Below are 25,966 nucleotides of genomic sequence, written 5' to 3' on the forward strand. Positions count from 1 at the left end.
GAGCAAAGTGGAAACTGAGGACCAGCTTCCGTGCCTGATTCAGTCTATCACTGACCCTGGATCCCCTCCTTTCCTCGCTAGCTGTCCATTTAGGATAGGGTGTTGTACGTGTGTGTGGCCCTGTGACTTTTCCTGTACTGGTAAACAATCAGGTCAACCCCAAACGGGATTAACAGGTGGTTTCTTTTTTTTTTCTTAAAAAAAATTTTTTTGGGGGGCGCCTGGGTGGCGCAGTCGGTTAAGCGTCCGACTTCAGCCAGGTCACGATCTCGCGGTCTGTGAGTTCGAGCCCCGCGTCAGGCTCTGGGCTGATGGCTCGGAGCCTGGAGCCTGTTTCCGATTCTGTGTCTCCCTCTCTCTCTGACCCTCCCCCGTTCATGCTCTGTCTCTCTCTGTCCCAAAAATAATAAATAAAAAATGTTGAAAAAAAAAATTTAAAAAAAAAAAAATTTTTTTTTAATGTTTATTTATTTTTGAGACAGAGCATGAACGGGGGAGGGTCAGAGAGAGAGGAAGACACAGAATCCGAAGCAGGCTCCAAGCTGTCAGCAAAGAGCCCGACGTGGGGCTCCAACTCACGGACCGTGAGATCATGACCTGAGCCGCAGTCAGAAGTTCAACCGACTGAGCCAGCCAGGCGCCCCAACAGGTGGTTTCTTAAATGACCTCATTTGGGGACGGGGCCTCTACCGACCGGTTTGAGCAAATGGGATGAATCCCCACTGCTGAGGCTCTCCCAGGCCAGCCACAAAGGACACAGGGATTTCACGGTCGCTTACTGAGTCCCTTGAAAGCTGGGGTCCCCTCTTGTAATCCCACTACCCATTCAGAACCTCCCGGAATGTGAGAAGACCTGAAAATTAGTATCTAGGAACATGAAGATGACCCCAGCTCCTGGAGTGGGTTTTCAAAGCACTTCCAGGAAGGTGTGAAATCAGAATTAAATTCTCTGTTGTTTGACACCAACAATGAACCTGTTGGGGGAGGAAGGGGGTAAAAGGTGGGCAGAGATGAGCATATGGGTAATCTATAATTCTGTATACTGTGGAGTGAAAAGCCCTGGCCTCCTTTCTGGTGAGAAGGGAAAAAGGGAAAGCAGGTGCAGCTGCGGGCTGAGCCGGGGTCGTCCTCGAGCTGCCCAACAGCGGGCCCCAGATCGTGGGCTGTGTGTACCCGGAGCCTGGTGACGGCGTCCGGCCGGCGCTTAGCGGACATCAAGTGATCCAAATCACAAGGCGGTGAGTCCCTGTCGCACCAGGACCCTGGGGCGACAGCATCTCACTTTCCCGTCGGCTCAACATGGTGACCGGACCCACACTTTGTCGTCTGTGAAACCGGGCTTTAAGCACCTGCCCCTGCCACGTGGGTCAGCACCGAGAGCAGAGCCGGTGGGGGGGGGGGGGCGGGATCCCCTTTCTCCCTTTTCTGCTACTACTTGGCCAAAACAGCCATTCTGGTTCCTTTTAAGATCCAAGGAGCGCTCGGACTGGATTTCCGGACTCTAATCACACGGTAGTCTTAAGAGTGAGTGACACTTAATTCCTTAGAGAACGGAAGCCCGAAGCTGGCGATTTTGACGACTGCCGGTGACCAAAATAAAACCTTTCTTGCAATTCTTGCATGAAAGAGCAGTGTTTCCCCAGGTGCATGTCGGGACTCACCTGACAACGAGATTTGGGATCTGGCACCAGCTGAGGTCTGCCCGGGTGGACCTCGATGGCTCACTGTCCCCTCTCTTGTCCTCTGCACCTGTTTCGAGGTGCCTGTGAGATTTACTTGAAAACTGCACGCCAAGACATCCAGAGGTGCCCGTTATAGGAGGCTGAGACACCTGCCAGGTTGGGAGAGCCCCCGGCCTGCACGACGGTGGCCACAGAACGCGGTCCGTCTCCTGTGACCGCAGGGCTGACGGGCAGCCCTCTCATCCACGCAGGACCTGCTCCCTCAGGATCCAGAGCCTAGCGTCCTCCCACTGGCTTAGTACACGGGCTCCCTGCCACGGTTCTCAGTAAGGCCAGGAGCTATTTCTTCAGAACCACGTCAGAACTCCTCCTCCCCACAGCCTCACGTGGTTATTCCGTTTTGCAGATAAGGGATTCGAGGCCTTGGGGCCCCCGGGTGGCTCAGTTGGTCAAGCGACCGACGACTTCGGCTCAGGTCATGATCTCGAGGTTTGTGGGTTCGAGCCCCGCATCGGGCTCTGTGCTGACAGCTCAGAGCCTGGAGCCCGCTTCGGATTCTTTGTCTCCTTCTCTCTCTGCACCTTCCCCTCCCTGCCCCTCTCAAAAATAAAGAAACACTTAGAAAAATTTGTTTTAATTTCAACTTGGAAAAGAAGAGAAAATCAAGGCCTCGAGCATCAAGAAACCCGCCATGGGGCCCAGACCACAGCAGGAAACAGAGCGATCGGATCCACCTTACCTCTGCCTGGTATCGGAGCCGGACCCTGTTTTCTGGACAACTTCTTCTGGGGCTAAAACCTTGGTTGCAGGTCCAAATGCAAATACTCCGGAAGAATGGCGGAGTCTCTCCACACGTATACACTTGAGTGGGAATTGGGCCATCGCGTACTTTTCAGGAGTGCAGATTTGGCCTGGGTGAAGGGTGGAGAGTGTGTGAGTCTGGGGGGGTCGGGCGGAGGCCTCACACACTCTGTGGAAAGGGAGCACGGGGCCCCGAGCCCCACCCCACCCCCACCCCACCCGGGGTGTGCGGGCCCGAGAGCAGCCACTCATCCTAAAAGTAGCTTCTCCAGAACCGTGTTTTAGGAGGGGAAAGGATGCTTTGAGGTGCGAGCCACAACGTGGTCCTCTTCTCCTGGGACACGCTGCAGGGGTCAGGGCACAACAAGGCAGGACAGCAAGAGGACAAGGGGGAGATTTCACGCCAGCCTGGTTCTGGGAGGGAGGGGGCGTCCCCTCAGTGGGGCAGCCGGCGAGGCCGTTCCCCGGGGCTCTCTGCTGCCTGGAGATGAAGGTCCAAGCTTTGACGGAGTGCCATACGCGCGTGTGTGTGCACACGTGTGTGTGCGCACACGTTTACACGTATAAAACGTACTGACACACACTCTCACCCGCAGGTGTGTGGGAGTCGGGGCTGATCTGTGTGACAACCGGCACCGACGTTCCCGACTCCACAAGTCCTGCTGAGGAGTCCACGAACACAGGCTTCTCTGCCTTTTTATCTCATTTCTAAGGGAAACACCGATGGTGGCATTTGTGTCCAAGGGAGCTGGTGACCGCTCCGTTTTTCCGCGTAAAGAAGCTACTCGGTACAAGTCAGGTGGCCTCCCCTCCCTGAGTTCTCCTTGCGGGATCTGGGCACAGTGCCCAGGACTCCGTCTCCTGCAGGACCCCTCTCCAGGAGGCAGGGACTTGGGGCTCTCCTGGGCCCCCCGAAAGCCCCGCCAGAGGCCCATCCTCCCGCACTTCCCTTCCTCCGGTACTAGAGCACGGGGTCCCACCCCTCTAATGACCCGTGGCATGGTCTGCCCGGATCATTGGTTCAAGTGGTCGCCTCGTCACCTCGAGGGCACCGAGGGTTTCTTAGGAAGCCAGAACGACCCACGGAACCTGGCACTGCACCAGGGTCGCAGCTGTCACTTGGCCCAGGTCCGCAGTTGCTCAGTCAGTGCGCACTCCAAGCTGCCGGCCTGCGGAGCAGGGATCCTTTTGCTATCCCGGGTCCCGGGAACATTCTCTGCGTCCTGAGAATGGCTGAGGCTTAGAGAATCGTAAGAACCAACATTTCCTGAATGCTTAGCACGCACAGACACGGTGCCAGAAGCTTGGAAATGCATGATCTCATTCGGCAGACCCGGAGCCTGTAGAGGTAGGAAGCACAGATATCCTGCAGGAAGGCACAAAAACGTCCAAGGACCGGGCCCCATCCCGCAGCCAGGAGATCCCAGGTCTGTGTTCGGAACGTGAACGCTTAGCCGCTGTGGATGGCCTCCCCGCTCAGTTCTGTAAAGTGATTAATAAAATCAAAGCACCCCGGACATTTAGAATACCCTCTATAACAGTCACCCTGCTGGTGGCCGGCAGCCTGAGCAGGTCCTGAGCAGTGCTCGTGAGTCCTCCCTTGCAGACTGCGGCTGGCTTAAAAAGTGCTCCCTCGCTCGGGGTTCACTGGGGGGACGTCTGCCTCCCGACCTGCTGGCCTGGCTGGGCCTCTGCGGAGACATAACTGGGCCCACCCCTCCTATGCTCCCGGACCTTGTGGACATTCTGGCCTCCTCCCTCTCAGCCCAAACTCCCACCCTGGACCAGCACTGCAGTTTCATTTAAATAACAAATTTGCCAGTGCATTTGAATACAATTCCAGTTACTCAAATTCAATTTGCACCGAGAATTTTAGGAATACATTATGTAAGGGGCTGCGGATTCAAACAGGAGGCTGACCCCTAATGAGCTGCCTGAAATTGACATTCAAATTCGAGTGAGCCCAAATCTTGGCTCAGGGCATCAGCTAGACCCGATTGAACACGCTCATTTTGCCAGATCAATAATACGAACATGGCATAATATATCACATAAAAAGCTTCTTCCCGTAGCCATGGTTACAGCACTTAAAGATCTGGGCTCTCTGAAACTCACCCCCCAAATCAGCCACCACTCTGATTCCTCATTTTCCTTACGGACAGTCCGATTTTAGTTCTAAGCTCAAGTCACAGGTACTTTCTTCGTTTCTATTTCTTTAATTCTCTCACTCCGACATATACATATTAACCACCAAAAAATACAACAAGGAAGGATTTGCAGAAAATTAATTCCCTGTTTTTAAAGGAAGCCTTAATTTAGCATAACCCAGTGTACTGTATGGAGAACCTGAGAATATTTTTTTTTTAACCTGAGAATGTTTTTAATGCCTTACTCTATCAAAAAAAAAAAAAAAAAAAAAAAAATCTTTTAGTGAGCCCAGTCTAGAAACTATCGGGGGAAGTCACCTATCAATTGCCAGTTTGTGGGAAAAACTGGGTAGTTTTTCTAGGCTGGTGAAATCTAATTGCTAAGTGTTTACACAAATAACACACAAAGCTAAGAAACAGAAGCAAAGGCTGGCATTTTTCCAATGACTAGCCTGAACAGCCTCCGATCCAAAAGCATGAAGAAGAAAGTAAACTTTAAAATGATTTGAGAGAAAGGTCTATTTTCATGACAGATGGCAATGAGGGTTCTTCAATGCCAATTTAATCACTTTTTCCTCAATTTTCAAATGCTTAGGATGTGGCTCTGAGTGTTTGTGACCAGTACTGTGTCTGCTGAGCTGGAATGGGGCAGGACGGAGACTAATGTGTGCTGTGGTCTCCAGGCCACTCTAGGGCAAGGCCACCCAACTTAGGGCAGCGATGTTGTTCAACAGATAATCTTTCTTTCCACATGGAAAAGTTCTGTTCTTACCAGCCCCATTTTTATGTCACAAAGGCAAAGATTGTCCTTGATTGGGGGCCTAATTTATATAATCACTTTTTGGTCTGATAACCTTAACAAATAGACCTGTTGATGGGGATTTAATTGACAGAATGAACAGTCTCCAAATTTTCAAGTAGGGACTTTTAATTTTTTAATATTTGAGAGACAGAGACAGAGAGAGAGAGAGAGAGAGAGAGAAAGCATGAGCAGGGGAGGGGCAGAGAGAGATTGAGACAGAGAGAGAGAGAGAGGCAGAGAGGGAGACACAGAAACCCAAGTAGGCTCCAGGCCCTGAGCTGAGAGCTCACAGCCTGACACGGGGCTCAAACCCACAAACCACGAGATCATGACCTGGGCTGAAGTCAGACGCTTAACAGACTGAGCCCCCCAGGCACCCCTTGAAGCAGGGACTTCTGATAATTACCTTCCAAATAAGTGGAGAGAAGGGCCTGACACCCACCAGCCGTGCTGTGAGGGCCAGAACTTGAAGCCCGATTTCCACCCAGGGCTCTGTGAGCTCCATCTGGACTCGTATCTTTTCCAGGAAATATTCTGACAACTATCCTGTCTCACGACACTACTTTACATCTGAACCGTATGTAATTTTTCCAAGGAGATATTGGATACTAGACTTCACTTTTAAACCAATGAGAAAATGTATCTACAGACAAATGAGTCATTAACGTTCTAATCTCTGGGACCTCCCTATCCAGAGTAGAAAATGCCTCGAATACCACGGTGCTTCCTTGGGAAATAGGTACGTTTTATAGGCTCTTCATACTTTTGGTAAAGGGTCTCAGATGCAAGGCTGATGGGGGAGCTCGCCACCACAGGTGTGCTTATTAATAAGCTGGAGTTGAGTGCGTACCAACAACGCACGAGAGTTCTAGGCGTCAGCGCTGATGAATGCTGCTAAGCACCTGTAAAGACGAAACCTGCCCCTCGCATTCAACGACCTCCTGAGCTCTGTAAGACTCCGGATCCTCGGTGCGGAATTAAGCAATTTATCTGCAGAGCCCTGTCTTCTCCAAGGAGAGACACAGACAATGTCCTGAAGACTACCTGTGCACAACAGTGTTTACCGAAACGGCCGGGTTATTTACACAGCGTTTTCCAAAAGAACTTAATTGTCAGGACCCCGGAGACAGCGTGAAAACCCGTAGTGGAGGAAGGCTGGCAACCTGTAACCCGGGAGCCAGTGGCCTTCAGGGGACGCTAGCCCGAGCCTTCACCTCCCCCACAACTTCAAGCGCTCCTTTGCTTGTGTCCGGCTCAGCCCCTCGCAGGCTGCAGAGGGGCTGACCTCAGGCCTCCCGCGCGACCCTGGGTCCCCGGGACAAGCAGAGCACTGGACATCGGGCACCGGGCAGCTTCCAAACAGCTCCGCGGATAAAGCAGGATGGTTTGCATCGGAGCTCAGTCCGAAGGGCCTGTCCCACTCCAAGGAAAGGAAGAGACAAAAGTATTAATCATGTTTTCCTTTTAATAAGGCTTTTTACTCAAAAGTGTAGCTTTGAAAATCTCTAGCTTGTGAAAACCGAAGAGCCGGGGAGCCGCCTCGCTGTGCACGCGGCCCCGGAGAGCTGAGGCCCCGCCGCCGCCACAGACCCTCCGTGACCGACGCGGGAAATCAAACGCACCACGTTAAAATCAGAGCCAACATTTAAAATGAGGAGGAGGATGCATGTCCTACGGTGATTCAAGGAGAGGGGGCAAGTTCTTCATACGGTAAAACCAAACACAAAAGGTAAACAAATCTTTAGAAATCACTAGGGCTGTGTGTGTGGTGTGTGTGTGTGTGTGTGTGTGTGTGTGTGTGTGTATTTATATAATTAGGATTATCACCAACATTTAAAACTATTAAAAATAAGGTTGCCACCTTAACCTTTCTTTCAGTACCGGGGCATTATTTTAGGAAAAAAAAAAAGATGTCGCCCCGAACCTCGAGCTGCCAAACCTGGAGCCCGGCCGGCGCTGAGCACCCGGAACGCGTCACCCCGTCCTGCTGGCAGGGGGCAGAGAGGCTGCAGCCGCGGCTGACAGGGGGCCAGGCCCGCCAGAGCACGGCTGACGGCCGACCTGCGCGCGTCCCCGGGAAGAACACACGGGTGCCCACAGTGGGTCTACAGGGGCTGCCAAAGCACCCCTTGCCCGGTCTGCCGTCGAGGCCCGGCAACCTGTTTGTTTTGCCCAGAAGCAAGATGGCTATCTTAATCAAAAAGGGAAGCTAGATTTTTTTTAAATAACTTAAAAAAAAAATCATTTTTATATAAAGCAGCAAAAACATATTTTCCTCTCTGCGGAAAGAAACAACGTGAACAAGGGAGCACGGCGACGCGACTGGACGGTCCACGAACTTCCGCTCAGCTCAGCTCGGTGCAGACGGCACCTCCGCGGGGCTGCTGCTCCCTGGCGCCCTCCGTGCCGTCTGCACAAGATTCTTTGGTGCCCTCGGCCGCTCTCCGGCTTTCCTCCCGATTTAAATTTTCCTTCTCCGCCCCCGTCCCGTTGGGGATAGAGTTCTCGCCGTTCACGAGCCCGTTCTCCACGGCCTTCGCCCCGCCCACGGCCTCGGCCAGGGTGAGGGCCTCGTGCGCGCCGGCCTCCTCCTCCAGGCTCCTCAAGGCCAAGGGCAGCCTGGCGCCCCCCGCGCCGCTCTCCTCGCACCGGGGCAGCGGGGCCCCCGCCTCCATCTGCTTGCGGTAGTACTTCCGGTTGGCGGCCGCGCTCTTTACCGCCTTCTCCAAAATCTCCTTTTCTCCTAAGCGCAGCTTGATGGCCATTGTTGCGCGCACAGAAAGGCTGTGGTTTTTCAAGAAGGCCTTGTCTTCCTGGCCAACGAAAAACAGCAAGATTAACTCTGAGGAGTCTAAATCATCAAAAGCGTGGCGACAGAAGGCAGATCAGTTGCTGCCAGGGATGGGGGCACGAGGGAGGTGTTAGGGGTGACAGAAGGTTCTGGAACTTGACTGTGGTGGTGGCTGCAGGATTTGTGGGCTTCTAGCAGAACGTCCACGTTAGAAGTGTGGATTTTATTGTATTTATTTACTGATTTTTAACATGTATTTATTTTTGAGACAATGTGAGAGGCAGAGCATGAGCCGCAGAGGGAGACACAGAATCTGAAACAGGCTCCAGGCTCCCAGCTGTCAGCACAGAGCCCGACGTGGGGCTCGAACCCACGAACCGCGAGATCATGACCTGAGCCAAAGTCGGACGCTCAACCGACTGAGCCACCCAGGTGCCCTGATTTTATTGTATTTAAATTCCACCCCGGTAAAATGACCTAAGATGAAAACGGTGAGCCTAAATCTCATGCCTGCTGCACCACATCTGACAGCGAGCTCGGCCGATTTTAGGAGGTGTTGTCTGTCCTGTGCACTGACGGCCCAGGGGGCTTGGCACCTGGTTGGGTGAATGTGAAATTAGGGACGCGAAGGTTAGCTTTAAAAGCACAAATGAAAACTCAGAATGACAGAAGAGTGGTGAAAAAATTTTTCAAATCTGTCTTCTTATCAACAGTGCTTTAATGCGATTCTTCTGGTAGGTATACATACGGTAAGTAGAAAAACCTTCGTAGGCTGAGTGACAAAGATCAGATGCCCAATGATCTTGCTAAAGAAAGTAATTGACAGGGGCGCCTGGGTGGCTACGTTGGTTAAGTGTCCGACTTCGGCTCAGGTCATGATCTCGCGGTCTGTGAGTTCGAGCCCCACGTCAGGCTCTGTGCTGACAGCTCAGAGCCTGGAGCCTGTTTCGGATCCTCTGTCTCCCTCTCTCTCTGCCCCTCCCCTGTTCACGCTCTGTCTCTCTCTGTCTCAAAAATAAATAAACGTTAAAAAAAAAAAAATTAAAAAAAAAAAAAGAAAGTAATTGACATTTAGGAAGGAATCTCTCATCAGAAACCCTTAACAACATGACACAGCTCAACTCCTCATCTACTCGATCTAATTACCTCAATGGTTGTTTTGTAGGTTTTTAAAAGAAGCGAGGCTCGATCTTCAAGAAATGTCCAAAGTTTGACCTCATTGTCCCAGCTAACGGGATACTCGGAATTACCCAAGGTGAAGATTCTGTCTATAGCATTATCTCCCAGCAAATGTTCTTTCAATTCTTCTGCAAGAAACACAAACAGCCATCTGTTAGGGAAGAAACAGCACGGCTTCTCGGCTTCTCATTTAACAAGCAACCCACCTTGGAAAATATCTTCCCCAATGACATCGTTCTCCTGTGGCTGAAAGCTCTCCCTGATGGAGGGGGCCGGGCCGTGCTAGGCTCTCCAGGGTGAGTCAGGGCTAGGTTCGGGAGGGGTGTGTGTGTGTTGGGGGGGTCCTCCTGATCTGGAGTCCGGACCAAGCCTTGGGGCAGCACTGTCGCTCGTTTTTATGGGGGACGCCGAGAGCTTTTACACAGTCTCACGAGATACATTTTAAGGACGAACTCTAGGGACACGGCCCTCATGCTGACGATACCCTTCTCACAAACCGTGAGCTCAGTCACACCCACGGGGTCAAAACGACATTTAGGTTGACAATGTAAATAGCAAAAACGCGTTAAATAGGACAACAATCCAGTGACCCTTCTCTGTGTCAGTCAGAATGGCGCTCATGCCAGTAGCTGACCTGACAAAGCTGTTTACCTCCTAACACGCAAACCCCGGGCTGAAAGAAGCAAGAAAATGGACTATAAAAACCTTAGTTCATGAAAAATGTGCCTAGATCCCTCCCTTGTCAGGAATTAAATAGAAATTACAAGTAAACACAAGTGAACATCTCAATTACCTTCAAATATATGTAAGAGGAGGAAAGAATTCAGCAACTGCTCTGAGCATTTCATCTCCTGGCACATTATCTTCAAAAGACCCAAATATGCCTGTCCTAGTCACGCTCAAGAAATATCCCCGTACTTCTTATGTAATTACGAGCCAGTATCTCTTTCAGAGCGAAATGCCCCACAGCTGTCACTCTTTACAATTCAAATTGGAGAACTTCTGCTGCCAGCAAACTGAACTTTTATTAGTATTAGTTAGAGGAATTCAAAGGATAATATAGCAATTGTCTTGACATGACAAGTTGTCTTTGACTAAAGAGAAACTACAGAGAATCATCGGACCTAAAATGATTCAAGCAGTTTGGTTCTTTGGTTTTTTTGAAGAAAACAGAAGTTAATCGAACGTTCAAAAAAGAAATTTATTAAGGTGCGTTTGTTAGCAAAAGGGCATGAGAAAATGCAGGATTTTTAGATTTCGGATCCTCAGTTTATATTTTGGGTAAAGTGCTGACCGTTTAAGACGCGCTTCCTTGGTGGTAGACGTTTCTTTTCGGAAGCTCCCCCCAGTCCTCAGGTCGCCAGTTTTGATTGGTTCCTAAGCGCACGCACGTTCTGCCCTCCAAGCTGGCAAGCTGAGTGAGGGGCAGGAGCAGAGACTGGGGACTGCTGGCGACAGGACACCCCCAAGAGGGGACACACAACAGCGTCACCACGCGACCAAAGGCTTCAAGAGTAGGTTCCTCCCTACGCTTCCCTGCGGCCAACAAAGAACGCAGCCCTGACAGAGCCTCCGTGCCTTCCCCCAGCCACCACGGGAGTCACGTTAGGTCACCCCCGACGGCGACCGGTGCCCTCGCTCCTCAGCCTGGCTCCGTGTCAACCGCGGGTTCCTCTAGACCCCTGGACGACTAGTGTCTCTTCCACGGAGCGTGTTCTCTGCAAGCCAGCGGGAGCCACGTGGGATGCCCGGGGCGCAGGCCCTGCAGGGAAAAGAGCTGGTCCTGACTCGGGCCGCCGTCTGCCAGCTCAGGGCCACGTCACTCAATCCCTTGGAACCGGAGCTTCCACGTCAGTCAAGCGCGAAGCCCTACACCTCACAAGCCTGACGACGACTAACAGAACGCAGCATGGCGCCTGGCATACAGCAGGTGCTCATGCATTACAGGGATCAGCATCACTGTCATTTTTCTCAGTTATAAGTCTCCTCGGGATCGGAATGGTGACCTTCACCTTTATACCTCTTTACTGTACACGGGACAGGCCCATGGGAAACCCTTCACTGGTGTTCGCTAAACTGACTGATGAGCCACCACCAAAGGAAAACCTCGCTGGAAGTTGGGCCTTCGACAGTGTGGCCGCTTCTGAGGGACAAGCTCCACCCCCCCCCCCCCCCCCCCCCCCCCCCCCCGCCTTGGGTCCTGTGGTTGGGTGTCGAAATCACCTGTTTGGGGCCTAAGTTTCTTCCACGTCTGTCCTGACGTCAAAGCCTGGACTGGGCATCCAGACGTGAAAACGGGGCCGAGGACAGCAGAGCCCAGCAGACCCCACCACCACGGGCCACAATTCACCTCTGCGGACCAGACTGCCCTCTCCCCAGTGCCCGAACAGCCTTCTTCAGAGGAATGCTTGTTTGTTTGTTCAGTTAGGTGCTCTCTCACTCACTTCTTCCTACTCAATCTGTTTTGCATGGGATTTGAGGTTGTTTACAACAGCAGATACACACTCACACGCACACACACACTTGCAAACGAAACTTCAGGGAAGGAAATAAGAAAGAGTAGAGCAAAAATAAATGATATAGAAGCGAAAAAAGAACAGATCAATGAAACCAGAAGCTGGTTGTTTGAAAAAACAAATAAAATTGAAAACCACTAGCCAGACTTAGCCAAAATAAAAGAAAGGACCCAAGTAAGTGAAATCACAAATGAGAGAGAGAAGAAATAACAAACCAACACCTTAAGAGAAATACAATCTTAAGAAGAGTATCATGAAAAACTATATGCCAACAAAGTGGGCAATTTGGAAGAAACGGATAAATTCCTAGAAACATACAGATTAGTGAAACTAAAACAGAAAGAAATAGAAAATTTGAACAGACCCATAACCAGCAAAGAAACTGGGTCAGTAATCAAAAATCTCCCAACAAACAAGAGTCCAGGGCCAGACGGCTTCCCAGGCGAATTCTACCAAACATGTAATGAGTTAATACCTATTTTTCTCAGACTATTCAAAAAATACAATAGGAAGGAAAACTTTCAAATCACAGAGGCCAGCATTACTGATACCTAAACCAGATAAAGGCACCACAAAAAAAAGAACTACAGGCCAATATCCCTGATGAACTGGATGCAAAAATTCTTAATAAAATACTAGCAAACCGAATCCAACAGTCCACCCCGATCAAGTGGGATTCATTCCTGGGTTGCGGGGGCAGTTCCGTGTTTGCAAATCAATAACGTGATGCGCCGCATCACTAGAAGAAAGGAGAAGAACCGCACGACCCTCTCAACAGATGCAGGGAAAACACTGGCAAAGTGCTAATGGCCATTCAGGATAAAAACCCTCAACAAAGCAGGTTAGAGGAACCCAATAAAGTCCATATATGAAAACCCCACAGCCAGTGTCATCCTCGATGGGGAAAAACTGAGATCTTTCCCTCTGCAGTCTGGAAGACAACACGGATGTCCGCTCTCGCCACTGCTCTTCCACAGAAGACTAGAAGCGCTAGCCTCAGCAATCAGACAACAAAAAGAAATAAAAGGCATCCAAATCAGCAAAGAAGAAGTAAAGCTTTCACTATTTTCAGATGACAGGCTACTATATACAGAAAACCCAAAAGACTCCACTAAAAACTATTAGAACTGATGCACGAATTCAGTTAAGTTGCAGGATACAAAATCAATGTGCAGAAATCAGATGGATTTTGATACTCCAATAATGAAGCAGCACGGTGAGAAATTGAGGAATTCACCCCATTCACAACTGCACCAAAAACAATAAGATACTTAGGAATAAACCTAACCAAAGAGGTGAAAGGTCTGTACTGTGAAAACTATAAAACACTGATGAAAGAAACTGAAGATGACACAAAGAAACGGAGAAACATTCCGTGCTCACGGAAGAATAAATATCGTAAAAATGTCCATACAACCCAAAGCAATCCACACATTTAATGCAATCCCTATCAAAATACCAACAGCATTTTTCACAGAACTAGAACAAACAATCCCAAAATTCGTATGAAACCATAAAAGACCCCAAATAGCCCAAGTAATCTGGAAAAAGAAAAACAAAGCTGTAAGCATCACAATTCTGGACTTCAAGTTATATTACAAAGCTGTATTGATCAAAACAGTATGGTACTCACACAAATACAGATACACAGATCCACGGAATAGACTAGAAAACCCAGAAATGAATCCATAACTATATGGTCAATTAGTCTTTGACAAAGCAGGAAAGGATATCCACGGGAAAAAAACAGTCTCTTCAACCAATGGTGTTGGGAGAACCGGACAGCAACATGCCGAAGAATGAACCTGGACCATGTTCTTACACCATACACAAAAATAAGTTCAAAACGGATGAAAGCCCTAACTGGGAGACCTGAAATCATTAAAATCGGAGAGAACACAAGCAGTAACCTCTTTGACACTGGCCATGGCAACTTCTTACTAGATATGTCTGCTGAGGCAAGGGAAATAAAAGCAAAAATAAACTATTGAGAATTCATAAAAATAAAAAGCTTCTGCACAGCAAAGGAAACCATCAACAAAGCTAAAAAGCAACCTATGGAATGGGAGAAGATATTTGCAAATGATATATCTGATAAGGGTCAGTATCCAAAATCTATGAAGAACTTAAAAAACTCAACGTGCAAAAAACAAACGATCCGATTAAGAAATGGGTAGAGAACATGAACAGACATTTCTCCAAAGAAGACATCCAGGTGGCCAACAGACACACAAAAAGTTGCTCAACATCGCTCATCATCAGAGAAATAAATATCAAAACTACAATGAGAGATCACCTCGCGCCTGTCCAAATGGCTAAAATCAACAACACAGGAAATAACAGGTGTCGGTGAGGCTGCAGAGAAAGGGGAATTCTCACGCACTGTTGGCGGGAATGCAAATTGGTGCAGCCACTCTGGAGGCCAGTATAGAGGTTCCTCAAGAAACAAAAAATAGATGTACCCGATGATCCATCAATTGCACTACTAGGTATCTATCCAAAGAACACAAAAATACAGGGGCACCTGGATGGCTCAGTCAGCTGAGCGTCCAACTCTTGATTTTGGCTCAGGTCATCATCTCACAGTCGGTCATGAGTTCAAGCCCCATGTCGGGCTCTGCACTGAGCATGGAGCCTGCCTGGGATTCTCTCTCTCTTGCTCACGCACACACACTCTCTCTCTCTCTCTCAAAAATAAATAAACAAACATTAAAAAGAAATTAAAAACACGACTTCAAAGGGATACATACACCCTGAGGTTTATAGCAGCACTACCAACAATAGGCAAATTATGGAGACAGCCCAAAAGCCCATCGACCGATGAATGGATAAAGATGTGGTGTATATATATATATTAGGATATTACTCAGCCACAAGAAAGAATGAAATCCTGGCATTTGCAATGATGTGGATGGAACTAGAATGTATTATGCTAAGTGAAGTCAGTCAGTCAGAGAAAGGCAAATATCCTATGATCTCACTCATATGTGGAATTAAACAACAACAACACAAAGGGGAAAAAGTGTGTGTGGGGGGGGAACCAGAAAACAGACTCTTAACAATAGAGAACTAACAGGGTTGCTGGAGAGGAAGTGGGGGGGGGGATGGGCTAAATGGGGGATGGGCACTGAGGAAGGCACTTGTTGGGATGAGCCCTGGGTGTTGCACGTACATGATGAATCACTGCATTCTACACCCTTAACTAGTATTAAACCGCTGGTTAACTAACTGGAATTTAAATAAAAACTAAAAACAAAACACACAAAAACAGTAAAAGCGAAGCCTTAGAACTATGGGATTGGGCCTACTGGGGTGGGGGTGGGGGGACATTTTCAGACCAAACACGAAAACGCAAGCACAATCAGTCAGGATAAGAAAGGCCAAACGTCTGAGCTTAAGCAAACATAAGAGTAGATGCTGAATACGGGCATTTAACTCTTTCTCTGCCTGAAGGGAGAGGCTGCGGACAAGAACATTTTGTGATGCAAACAGGGTCGTCTTCAGTGTTAACCTGACAGGAAGCCTGACGTTAGGAAGCCTGCCAGCAATCTCGCATCTCAAAAGCAGAGTGGGCCAGCCAGGGAGGTCCCGTGGCCCACGAATGCCACGCTGACCACATGACTTCGGGGGGACTCCCAGGTCCGTGCACTGTGCGGGAATACGGCTGTCTGCGGAACGAGCACATCAAAAACTCCCCTCCACAAACACAGAATTCTGATGCAGTTACAGGATCCCAGATGTTTTTTCTTCCAGTGCAGTAGAGAATTAGTTGTTTATTACAAATGAATATTGACAACACATCAAGGACTTAATAAAACACTTCCAGGGTAAAACGGATCAACTTCTTTCTCCAGTGTTGCCCTCCCCCGTCCCCCGAGAAAGCGCTCTAGTTTTAAACAATTTTATCTTGAATCTGCATCACTATGCTTTATACTTTATGCATTTTTTAAAAAGTCAACATCTTTTTTTTTTTTTTCCTCCTGAAATGATTTACCTTCAGTCATGCAGAATACGCGGAGAAAAGCCAGGAGCTGGGCAGAGACGGGCGGCTCGGTAAAATGCAGCGCAAACACACTGGAACTGACAAAGGCAGAAGCATTAGTCGCCCTGCCTGGGCACCTGCCCTCAGCAACTGAGAGCCCTTCACTCCACACTCGGGGAGGGCGGCCGCCCTCGAGGGGCGCTGACCCGCGTGACTCATCCCGACCCCTCACCCGAGGCGCGCAAATGTTGCTTTCAGTGCCTGCAAAGTGCAGAAGGTAGGGCCTCTCTCAGGGGATGGCAGTCACCGCCCCATCGGCAGTTTCTAAAAGCCTTAATCTCAGGGTGCGTGTGCCAACCAAGAGAATTAAGTGTGCCCACGGTTCTTAAAAAATGTTAACAATAATTTATGTTGAGTTCACATTTTAATCATTAATCAAATATTGACAAGTTCAATAAAAAAAGGCCTGGTTAATCCATTTTCATTAAGAATGGTTCCTCCATTCCCGGGAGAACTAATAAATCATAATTCTTGGCTTCTTTATCATTTTGCACCTCAAATGCGAGAGAATCTTCAAGAATTTAACCAGAAATTCTTGAAATCACTAGGGATCATGACTTCATTACAGAAACTAATGGTGGCAAAGAATTAAATGAAACAAATTGATCCGGGTCATTAACCTTTTCAAGGTGAAAGACACTAATGATCCACAGTATTTATTTAACTTAATGAGGAGTTCAAGCCGTGTCCCCTGGAAGGGACCACGAGCGCCCTCAACGACGCTGACGTTTATCTGAAAACGCCCGTAAGTCTCCACGCGTCCCGGTCTAAATCTGCTGTGCAGGAGGGATGCAGACACGGGGACAGACCACTCTAGAGAAGTTCTACTGACACACCAACGAAACACTGTGCAAGTGGAAATGCTTCTAGGCGCGCAGGGGAGAGCCGGGCGTCTCTGTACGTACGTGGGGATGCCGGCGCGGGCCAGGACCTCGGCCTTCATGGCGTACAGTCGGTCACTCTTACTCACTCCCAGCTTTATTTTCACTCTGTCGTGTGAATTATTGTCAAAGAAAAAACCACTGTGGATCACAAACTCTGCATTTGACCGAGTGCCATAAAAAATGTAAATCTGAGATGCAGTAAAGAAAAAAATAAAGGGATATAAAAGAAATTTAACATCATTCTCAATACAGAGCAGGGCAAAGGATCAGTTCTCACATGTTCAACTGGACGTCACACCGCACACACAAAACAGCCCTCACGTGATCTCCTGCAGCCCCAGCAAGGCGTGCAGTTCCCCCTTCCCCAAACCGGCTGAGATGGGCCAGGAAGGGCATCCGCTCCCGCCACCACGTGGGCCTGCCTGGTTCACAGAGGAGCCCCGGCCGGGGCGCGCACTGCCCCTTCTCCGTCCCCGGGACGGCGAGACCGGCCGGCACGTTATGACTGCACGTGGCGGTTCGTCACAGTCCCCCCGCCTCCTTCCACTACAAGGGTCTCTTCTGGAACAAGAGTTTCAGGCCGTGTCCGTCAGAAACTCATTTCCAGTTCCTGTGGCAACTCTGCACCCCGCAGGGGGTCTCTAACTCTTCTGCGGGAAGGGAAAGGGAAGGGCCGACCGGCTTCGTTAGACTCGCATCGCTCATTTTGTCTCAGCTGGGGCGTCAATGGTCTGCTTTCTGGGGTTAACCGCTCGGTCCTGAGACCGAGGGGTGGAAAGCAGGCATTCAGGGATGCGTATTTTCAAACTCACCGAAAAGCTTACCCCTGCCCCCACCCAAATCATGAGATGAAATCTGCAGATTAAAGTGGAAAGATGTACGGTGCCCGAGTCCCTTGATTTTGCCACTTAAATAAATTGCAAATATGAGGTCAACTGTGCAAATAATTGCACTTGAATCTGTTTTCTCCGTGGACCCAAAGCACAGTACACGTTTCTTACGGCTTCAGGTCTCGAGACGTACTCCCCAGACGGTCCTAAATCCAAATCCCTAATTTTGTGCCCAAGCTAAATCCCTTTTTAAACTTGTCAACACAACGCGAGCTCTGTGCCCACCGGCCGGCCCCCGGTCCGCGAGCCGGTGCGTGAGCGCCGCCCACCTGCTCTCCAGCCCGGAAGTCCTGCAGGGCCACACACTCACATCGGTCGTCTTCCAGGTTGTAGCCGGTGGTGATCTAGGCGGGGTGGAAGGGGACAACTGTGAGCACGGAGGGGTGCGGTGCCCTCGCTCGCGAGGGTCTGCTTTGGCAGTCAGAAGATAGAAGGCAGCCGAAGGTACCTAAAAGGGCGCCTTCTGCATGCGCTACAAAACTGACAAACAACTTCTTGGTTATTGTAATCAGTTCTATTTACACCAGAAATTCTTACACAAGATTCCATACATGGAGTGAGGGAAGGACCTGACTCTTCGGAAAATACAGTGGACAGAGTGTCCCTCGTTGGTCTCAAGCAAGTGTCACCATTCGTCCCAAAGCGAGCCCCACGGACGGAAGCAGGGTCTCCTGGAGAGCACGAGCTGACTCCAAATGACTCCAAATACGGTTCCTCTCACCTCTGGCCGCTAAGAAACTAACGTGTGTCTTCCATCGGGTAAACAACCGGGGGAAAAGGAAAGCCTGATTCTAAACTATGTACTTATTTTACTCTGAAATTAGAGAAATTGAAACTTTCAGATAAGCAAAGGGAAAATCAAACAACTTAGCTGTGGTCTATCTTTCTGCTGAGCGCTGTATGTAAGCATCTCTAAGGCCATTACAAGTAAGTACCCCAGACCCGGTCCCAGGCCAGAAACCCACATCTCGCCCCCCCCCACCCAAGCCTGTCCCATCCTGGGGGGCCAGGCCACTTCACGTCCTGACACACAGGCCACAGAGGTGTTCTGGTGCCGCTACACGCCAGCACTTGAACTCCTGAATTAGCCTTCGGGTCCTTGCCTTCCTCATCACTCCCTGGCATGGCTGAGGTCCTAACCATCGGCAGCTGGCTTCAGATTCCAGCACTGTCCCTCCCGCATCCCTAGTGACATTACAGTGCCGGCCTCCTGTTTAAAACCTTTTGGTAGCGGGTGCCCGGGTGGCTCAGTCGGTTGGGCGTCCGACTTCGGCTCAGGTCATGAACTCGCGGTTTGTGGGTTTGAGCCCCACGTCGGGCTCTGTGCGGACAGCTCGGAGCCTAGAGCCTGCTTTGGAATCTGGGTCTCCCTCTCTCTCTGCTCTTCCCTGACTTGTGCTCTCTCTGTTATCTCAAAAATAAACAAACGTTAAAAAACATTAAAAAAAAAAACAAAAAAACAAAAACCTATTGGTGGCCATCCACCTTACCTACAGGCAGAAATCCAAATTCTTGAGCGAGGCCGGTTTACGGGGAGGCCCACGTCCCCCTGGGGCCCCTGACCTGCCCTGCCACTCGCCTGCCACGCCCGGCCACTCTCCCACCTCCTTCATGCCTGGAGCTACCTTTCGCTCCCGTTTTGCCTGAGCCCTGGCTTCTTTGGGGACACCGCCTCTCATCCTACCCAACCCCCCTGTACTCCCAGAGTCCCTGTACTGTCACCCTCCCACCCAACACCCACCCCCAGCAGCAGTCTGGAAGCTCCCGTGTCAACCGTGTCCCCCGACACTGTCTCTGACAGAACTCACTGATGCGTGAGCCACTGGGATAAGAACAGGGCCCCCAATTTACACGAAAAGCTCCTTATCGGAAGTCTGTCCTTTAGAGCGGCCCCCGATCTCTTAGACGGTCTGTAATTATTCATTAATTCCTTTGATCTCTTCATTTTGTCCTGGAGAATCAAAGTTCAACACCACTGCAAGTGCCACTTACTGAAAAAGGCATCAACAGCGTGGATCCAAAAACTGACTCCTGAGTCTAGGGAGTGACATCTGTAGGACGGAGGGCCATGTGACGACAATCTTTCAACCCAGGACCCCCAGAACCCGTGGTTTATGAACCGCATCATACTGCCACTCCGCAAAGACCAAGAGAAACACGAAAGCAACAAGAAATGAATGCAGCCAAGGAATCTGGCACATTTGCCCTCCTAGAACAGGTTCCACACTTGGTGAGATCAGCTCTGTGAGGTTCCTGCCCAAAGTCAAAATCACTTTTCTGACCTCACACGGGATTCTGAGAAGCATGGAGTAGGAACTGCCCACAGACCCCCAGCCCTGAAAGTCTGTGGCTCCATGGTATGGTTGCACAGGGACCTGGCAGGAGCATCACACAGCAGGAGGGAAGTCAGGGAAGCAGGAGGGATGGGGAAGGGCCAGCGATAAGCTGAAATAAACAGGCAGAAATACGGGAGACAGATAACGGGACAGGAGGCGAGCCTCACAGAAGGGGGAGCGTGGCGATGCCACACAGGGGACCCAGGGCAGCCTTCCTTGAGGAAGTCTGTGAGTGGTCTTTGGAGACATCTGACGAACATGTATTTCAGGCGCTGGGAAGAGCCCGTGCAAAGGCCCTGAGGTGGGCGTGTGCCAGTGTCTGAGGAAGCACAGGGGTCCAGACCTGTGTGTGGTGGGAGTACAACGGGGACACGTGGAGCGGGGAGCCTTGTCTGCTACTTACAAAAACCCGGGCTTTCATTTTGAGACTAGAAAAAAGCCTTGTGTAAATCTGAACGTTTTAGAGGTTTCAATACTCAAACAGACCTTGAGAGAGAGCCTCTCTCGCTTCTGCTTGAACTTCCCAAGGCCCTTCCATCCTGACCAGGAGAGGTACACGCTCAAATACAAGGGCTGCTTATTTCAACATGCTTCACCCACTGGAACGGACAAACCACTTGTTAGTGTTCTCCACACAAACGGCATAACCTAGAGAAAGGAACATTGCTGCTTACGTGAGTTCTGAACCAGTCGCCCAGAATTCGGAGCTACAGCATTTCTTCCAGTTTAACATGGTGTCCCATGAACTCGTCTAAACCTGTGTCTCCATGTGGCTAGGCAATCAGCTCACGCTTGCCACCACCTCAGGCCCGGGAACCCAGCCGGCCTTCTCTTTTCTCCCCCGTCTCCCTGCTGCTACCGCTTTGCAATTGCCGTCACGGGCTTGGCTCTCCCATCTCAGCTCCCACCACCAGGCTTTTGTCAGAAGCACAGAGCGTTGCTGGGTTACAGATGTCTACCTACTCCCTCGGCGAGCGTCAGAACAGACAGACAACGACCGTCAGGATAGACACACGCACAGAAGACAATCACCTGTCTGCGAAGCCAAAAGCCTTAATTTCGGGTCCCTTGCAACTTCACGGTGTTAAAACAGATTCTCACATTCTAGCAGACACAATTTCCCCTGAAGTCTTGTAATTGCAATCGAAAGCAGTTCAGCCAAGGTGTGGAGTGCGGGATGCAAGGGAAACGGCCACCGTGAGAAAAAGCACCACCACCTTGTCGGAACCCTCTAGAGGTTAGCCCCGTATCGCCAGCTCTGTGATAGGACACGGACCTTATGAACCGCACTGGAGAAAACAGGGTTCGTGGTTGTCATTGACTCCTTATTTTCATCTTGAGATAAACGGACTTTTTCTTTTTTTTTTTTAAACTCTTGGAAAAAAAGTGAATAGCTTAATCCCACTTATATGAAAGCAACACAAAAACTAGTGCGCACGTGAGTGTGCGAAGGGGCACAAATGCGCACCTGATGGAGGGAGAGATTCGCTCACAGACGGGCCCGGGGCCCGGGCTCTGGGTGCTGGCGGGGCAGGGAACCTCCACATCTCACGATTGCAAAGGCATCTCACTGGTTAACGGATTTTGTTTGCTTACCATAATGTGTGTACTTTTTCAAATTTTAGAAATGAGAAACCTCCAATGGTCAGTCAAGTCTGAGAACGAATGACCGAACCCAGGGAAACAAAAAGGAGAACGCTATAGTCAAACATTAAAAGCGTTTTGAAAACTTTGAAAACTTCCATCTGATAATCAGTTTAAAATAGCTCTGAAGCGGGGGGGGGGAAACAGAAAAAGAATGAAAACTTTTATTCATTAATGAAAATAAATAAAGTATGCTGTCCCTTAATATGGCTAATTAAATCAAGCATATCTAAATGAAGGCAGAAATGTAATTATAGGAGTGAAACCATTCTTTCTGTACAATTTAAGAGTATTACTTGCTGCTAGACCTTCCCAAATTAGCACCGGGGTATTCCATCGTCAAGGATTTGGCTCGTGCTACATGTGTTCTGGCCATTTTGTGGAGTTAGATGTGCAATACTCATTGACAGCATATTTTAAGCCTATTTATAATCCTGCTAATAATCACAAAGAAAGCAGACGTTGAGGAAAGATGGACAAAAAAGTAAAACCAAGCCAGTATGCTAGGGCCATGCTGAAAAATTCAAAATACTCTCAAGTTGATCATATTTCCATATCCTGATACCAGGAAATGTCTCTCGGACAACCATCTCAGCACAGGGAGTGTGTCAGCCTCCGCTGTGGCTGGGGATCCAAAGAATGTGGAGGGACAGGGAGCCAGCTTCCTAGGCTTCCTCCTTTTATGCGTCGCCATTAACAATCATCATAAAATTCCCCTGTTTTCTTAATGTCTCCTACCTGGGGCTTCCCACGCCTGGCGATGCCTACCCCACACTCAAGGCCAAGGGCCCAACGCCCCAGCGCCAGGGAAACCAGCCCCTTCTCCCGGACAAAGCAGGTTAGTAAGTGGGCCAGGGATGTGCCATCGTGTCAGGTGAAGGGAGAGGGAGTCAGAGAAGGCCCGTAACAGGGACTATAAGTCAGCAAAGAAAACAAGGACCGTAAAAGGAAAAACCAGAAAGAAGAAAGTTTTGGTTTTTTTCTTCAATAAATCGGCATTCTAAGGAGAGGAAGGAAAAGAAACCTTGGTTTGGTCTGTGGTTTAAAAAGATAAGAACACGAGTGTTTAGGCTGGAATTATGGCTTCGCAAATCAACGCAGTTCGCTGTGGTTTCTGAAAGCGGAGTAAGATTCTTGTCCCTGGTTTTCAGGATTAAGCAAACACCGAGAGAGAAAAACTGCAGCTTTTCTCGGCGGGAGGTTGGGGGGGGGGGGGCGGGGAGGGTAGGTGGGAGGTGGGGGCTGACCGGCTGGTTCTGTTTGCTGCCTTTGGAGGGAGGCAGGAAGCTGGGCTGGTTTGCCGGTGGAATGTCCACACCACAGCCCCCACCCCCCAACCCCGCACGAAACACAACACAGAGGGGTCCTTACCAGGCCGTTGGTGTGATTGCACATATCCCACAAAGGAATCAGCGCCAGGGTCACCCGGGAACCGTCCTCCGTGGGAATTTGGTTTTGTCGCGTCATCACAGAAGAGACTGCCCACCTGTAACAATAGGAAGAGGTGGGTTACAGCAGGGACATCTCAGAGCCCGGTGCCGTCGTAACTCAACCAGAAACTATGGTTTGTCAGACTTCTCGCCAACCGTCAAAACTTTTTCCTGAGTATTACCGCAGGTGATGGCTGGCCTTCATCATCGTTTAAAATTAAATCTAAGGCTGAGGGGAGGAAGGGGGACCTAGAAGGGAAAAGGGGGGAGAGAGAGAGAGACAATCCGGGGTGAGGACTAAACGGGGATGTTCCCGGGAGACAGAGTGTCTGGAAGGAGGGCCAGGAACAGAGATCTCCAGGCCTCTGGTCCTCGCAGTGGCCGAGAGCCTTGCCCCCAGGCCCACGCCACCCTCTATTTCCCGAACGCTGACTCTGCACCTGTATTAAGCCTCAGTGAGTGGCAAACGTAACTCCTTTCTGACCAGAAATCCTCTAGGAGATCGACAAAATGTGGCATGCTATTTTCTTATCACATGGCACAATTAAATCTTTTCGTTTTTCAAAAAAGTCCCCACTTTACGCCACAATATCTATGTAACACCGGGCAGGGGGGACCCTCACGACCACCCCACACTACATGTTAATCTCCAGTATCACGTGGCCACCTCAGCTAATCCCCGACCAGCACAGGGTGAAGGCAACTTCCGCGTGGTTATTAAAATGCTGACCCTTACCCCAGCTGTCCATTAGAACCTCTGCAGGACGACCTGTCTGGGGGCCTGACATGGTCACAGCAGGTCACTTCTTAAGTACTTCCCACTTCCCAGACCCTCAGATCACTTAGGAACCACCCCCCAACACACACAGTACACAACATACACCCAAGATGCGTACACACAGTCCCCCCCCCCCCACATCCATTCCCCCGCCACACCCCAAGACACACACACAGGCACACACCCCACCCCACCCCACCAACCTGTAGTCCTCGTAAGTGAAAGCGTCCTTCAAGGGCAGTTTGTTGGCATGAGGATGGGTCTGGGAATTAGAAGTTTCAGAAAGCAGAGGTGAGAAGAGAAAAAGGGAAAACAGAAATCAGTCAGCAGAATTTCATTATTTAGCTGCCTAACAGATCCTAACAAGAGCCAAATGAAGCAGGAGGCGTCCAGCCGCGCTACTGAGGGATCATCATGCTATTATGCTCTCATACATCACTGTCAACTTAATTTCTTGTGCCCAGCAGCCGCCATAAATCTGCTTCTTCATATTTCGATACTAGAACCCACAGACACCACGCAAAAAGAAAACTGAAGGTGGACCGACTTTACAGAGAGGAAGGCAGGCGCCCCCACGCATGGGGTGTCTGATCCAAAGGGACACCGGGAGCCTCCAGAGTTAGGCGTCTGTCCTGGCTTTCCTCGTTTTCTTCTACCCGTGACACGCCGCACACCCCTGAGTGCAGCAAATCTCTTCTTATGTGGAGAAAAAGAACAATTAAAGGCACTCTAATAAATGGAAGGTTCTTTCATTTGTCTCCGACTTAAATCATTTGGATGGAAATCAACTTATGTGCAAATGAATCATATACGTGGTAAGTGCGGCTCAAGTGCAGAAAAATCAAGAAAGGTAGTTTTGTGCGGTTCTAAATTTTACAAACAAGACAAAGCTAAAATAGAGGCTGGCCTACTGAAATCTGACTCTTTTTTTTTTTTCCTGGTCAGATGAACATTTGGTGAAAACATCTACCACTTGACGCTTAGGAGGACGTTTTATACGTCTCCTGATTCCTCATCCCAACGACCCCGCCTCGGACCCCCGCGAGGGCTCAGCAACTTTGTCTCCATTAACAAATGAAAAGCTGCGACGGGATCATTTTAATCTCCGGTTTCAGTAACAGCCCGAGAGGCGGCCTGCAGTTCAGCGACCGAGGGAGCGCGCGGCGATCTCCGGTCGGGGAGCAGGGAGGCGCTGCTGGCGGGTCTCTGCAGCACTGTTAATGCGCGGAGCTCCGTGCAGCATGCGGTTTTTACTCTCGACGCATTAGCATGGCGAGTGCACGGCCATTTATCATCGCTCACTGTAATGTACTCGCTGGCACCGCGCGCAGGACAGTAGGGGATGAGGCAGAAGTGGCTCAAACCGTAAATCAATTAGAAAACAAAAGCTTGTGCTCCGTGCGCAATTTTAGGCAAATTATATATTACAAAAGGCTGCCAACTGGGCGTTAGCTCCCAGGTGCCTGCCTTCCCCTCGCGTTCTTAGCCCGCGGTTAACCCTTTGGAAGGAAAGTCAAAATAGGAAATTACACTCGTGTCATCTTGAAATGTTGCAGTAACAAAAGTGAAATTAAAGATGACGAATTTTAAGTCAGTGTATAAGAGCACACGTTGCCCAGAGGAATCTTCTAGCTGCTGGAGGCAGATCGGGATTTCCTATCTCTGTTAAAACAAAAAACAAAAACCAAAAAACCCCCGAGGCAAGGCCGCGGTCAACTCCAGTGAAGAAAGATGCGCGAATCCCAGGGAAGGAAGCTTCTTCCTCCCTCTCCTTTGTAATGAATGGAGCGCAAGGCTACGTTGTAAGAGTCCTAAAGACGCTTTCCATTTACAACGATGAAACTTAACTACGACACCGACACCGTTCAGGTTTCTCCTTATAAAAGGACAAACTGAGCAGAGAACTGTCCCTCCACAAAACCCAAGCCAGTGTCCGCGTAAGAAGCACCCCAGCGGGGAGGACTCCGTGGCTGACATTCCCGTTCACTTACAACACAAGGAAACCTCAGGAGGGATCTACCCCAATGGCGCAGGACGGTGCCCA

General features: G+C 49.8%; 1 protein-coding gene across 2 annotated transcripts in view; it reads right to left on the reverse strand.

Moving 5' to 3' along the window:
- Positions 1–6,877: 6,877 nt before the first annotated feature.
- Positions 6,878–25,966, reverse strand: part of SETD3 (SET domain containing 3, actin histidine methyltransferase) — an 81,040-nt gene continuing 61,951 nt past the window's right edge. The window contains exons 7-13 of one of the 2 annotated variants that reach the window (XM_042944248.1): positions 24,126–24,184; positions 23,086–23,200; positions 18,004–18,078; positions 16,866–17,032; positions 15,913–15,998; positions 9,370–9,530; positions 6,878–8,245 (exon numbers count right to left, since the gene is read on the reverse strand). In XM_042944248.1, the coding sequence (XP_042800182.1) occupies positions 7,778–8,245; positions 9,370–9,530; positions 15,913–15,998; positions 16,866–17,032; positions 18,004–18,078; positions 23,086–23,200; positions 24,126–24,184 (1,131 nt within the window). In that variant the 3' untranslated portion in view covers positions 6,878–7,777. Of the gene's footprint in view, positions 8,246–9,369; positions 9,531–15,912; positions 15,999–16,865; positions 17,033–18,003; positions 18,079–23,085; positions 23,201–24,125; positions 24,185–25,966 lie in introns of those variants that run through there. The other variant, XR_006204053.1, reaches the window with a different exon arrangement.

This window comes from Panthera leo, chromosome B3, assembly GCF_018350215.1.
Source record: "Panthera leo isolate Ple1 chromosome B3, P.leo_Ple1_pat1.1, whole genome shotgun sequence".
Classification (NCBI taxonomy): domain Eukaryota; kingdom Metazoa; phylum Chordata; class Mammalia; order Carnivora; family Felidae; genus Panthera; species Panthera leo.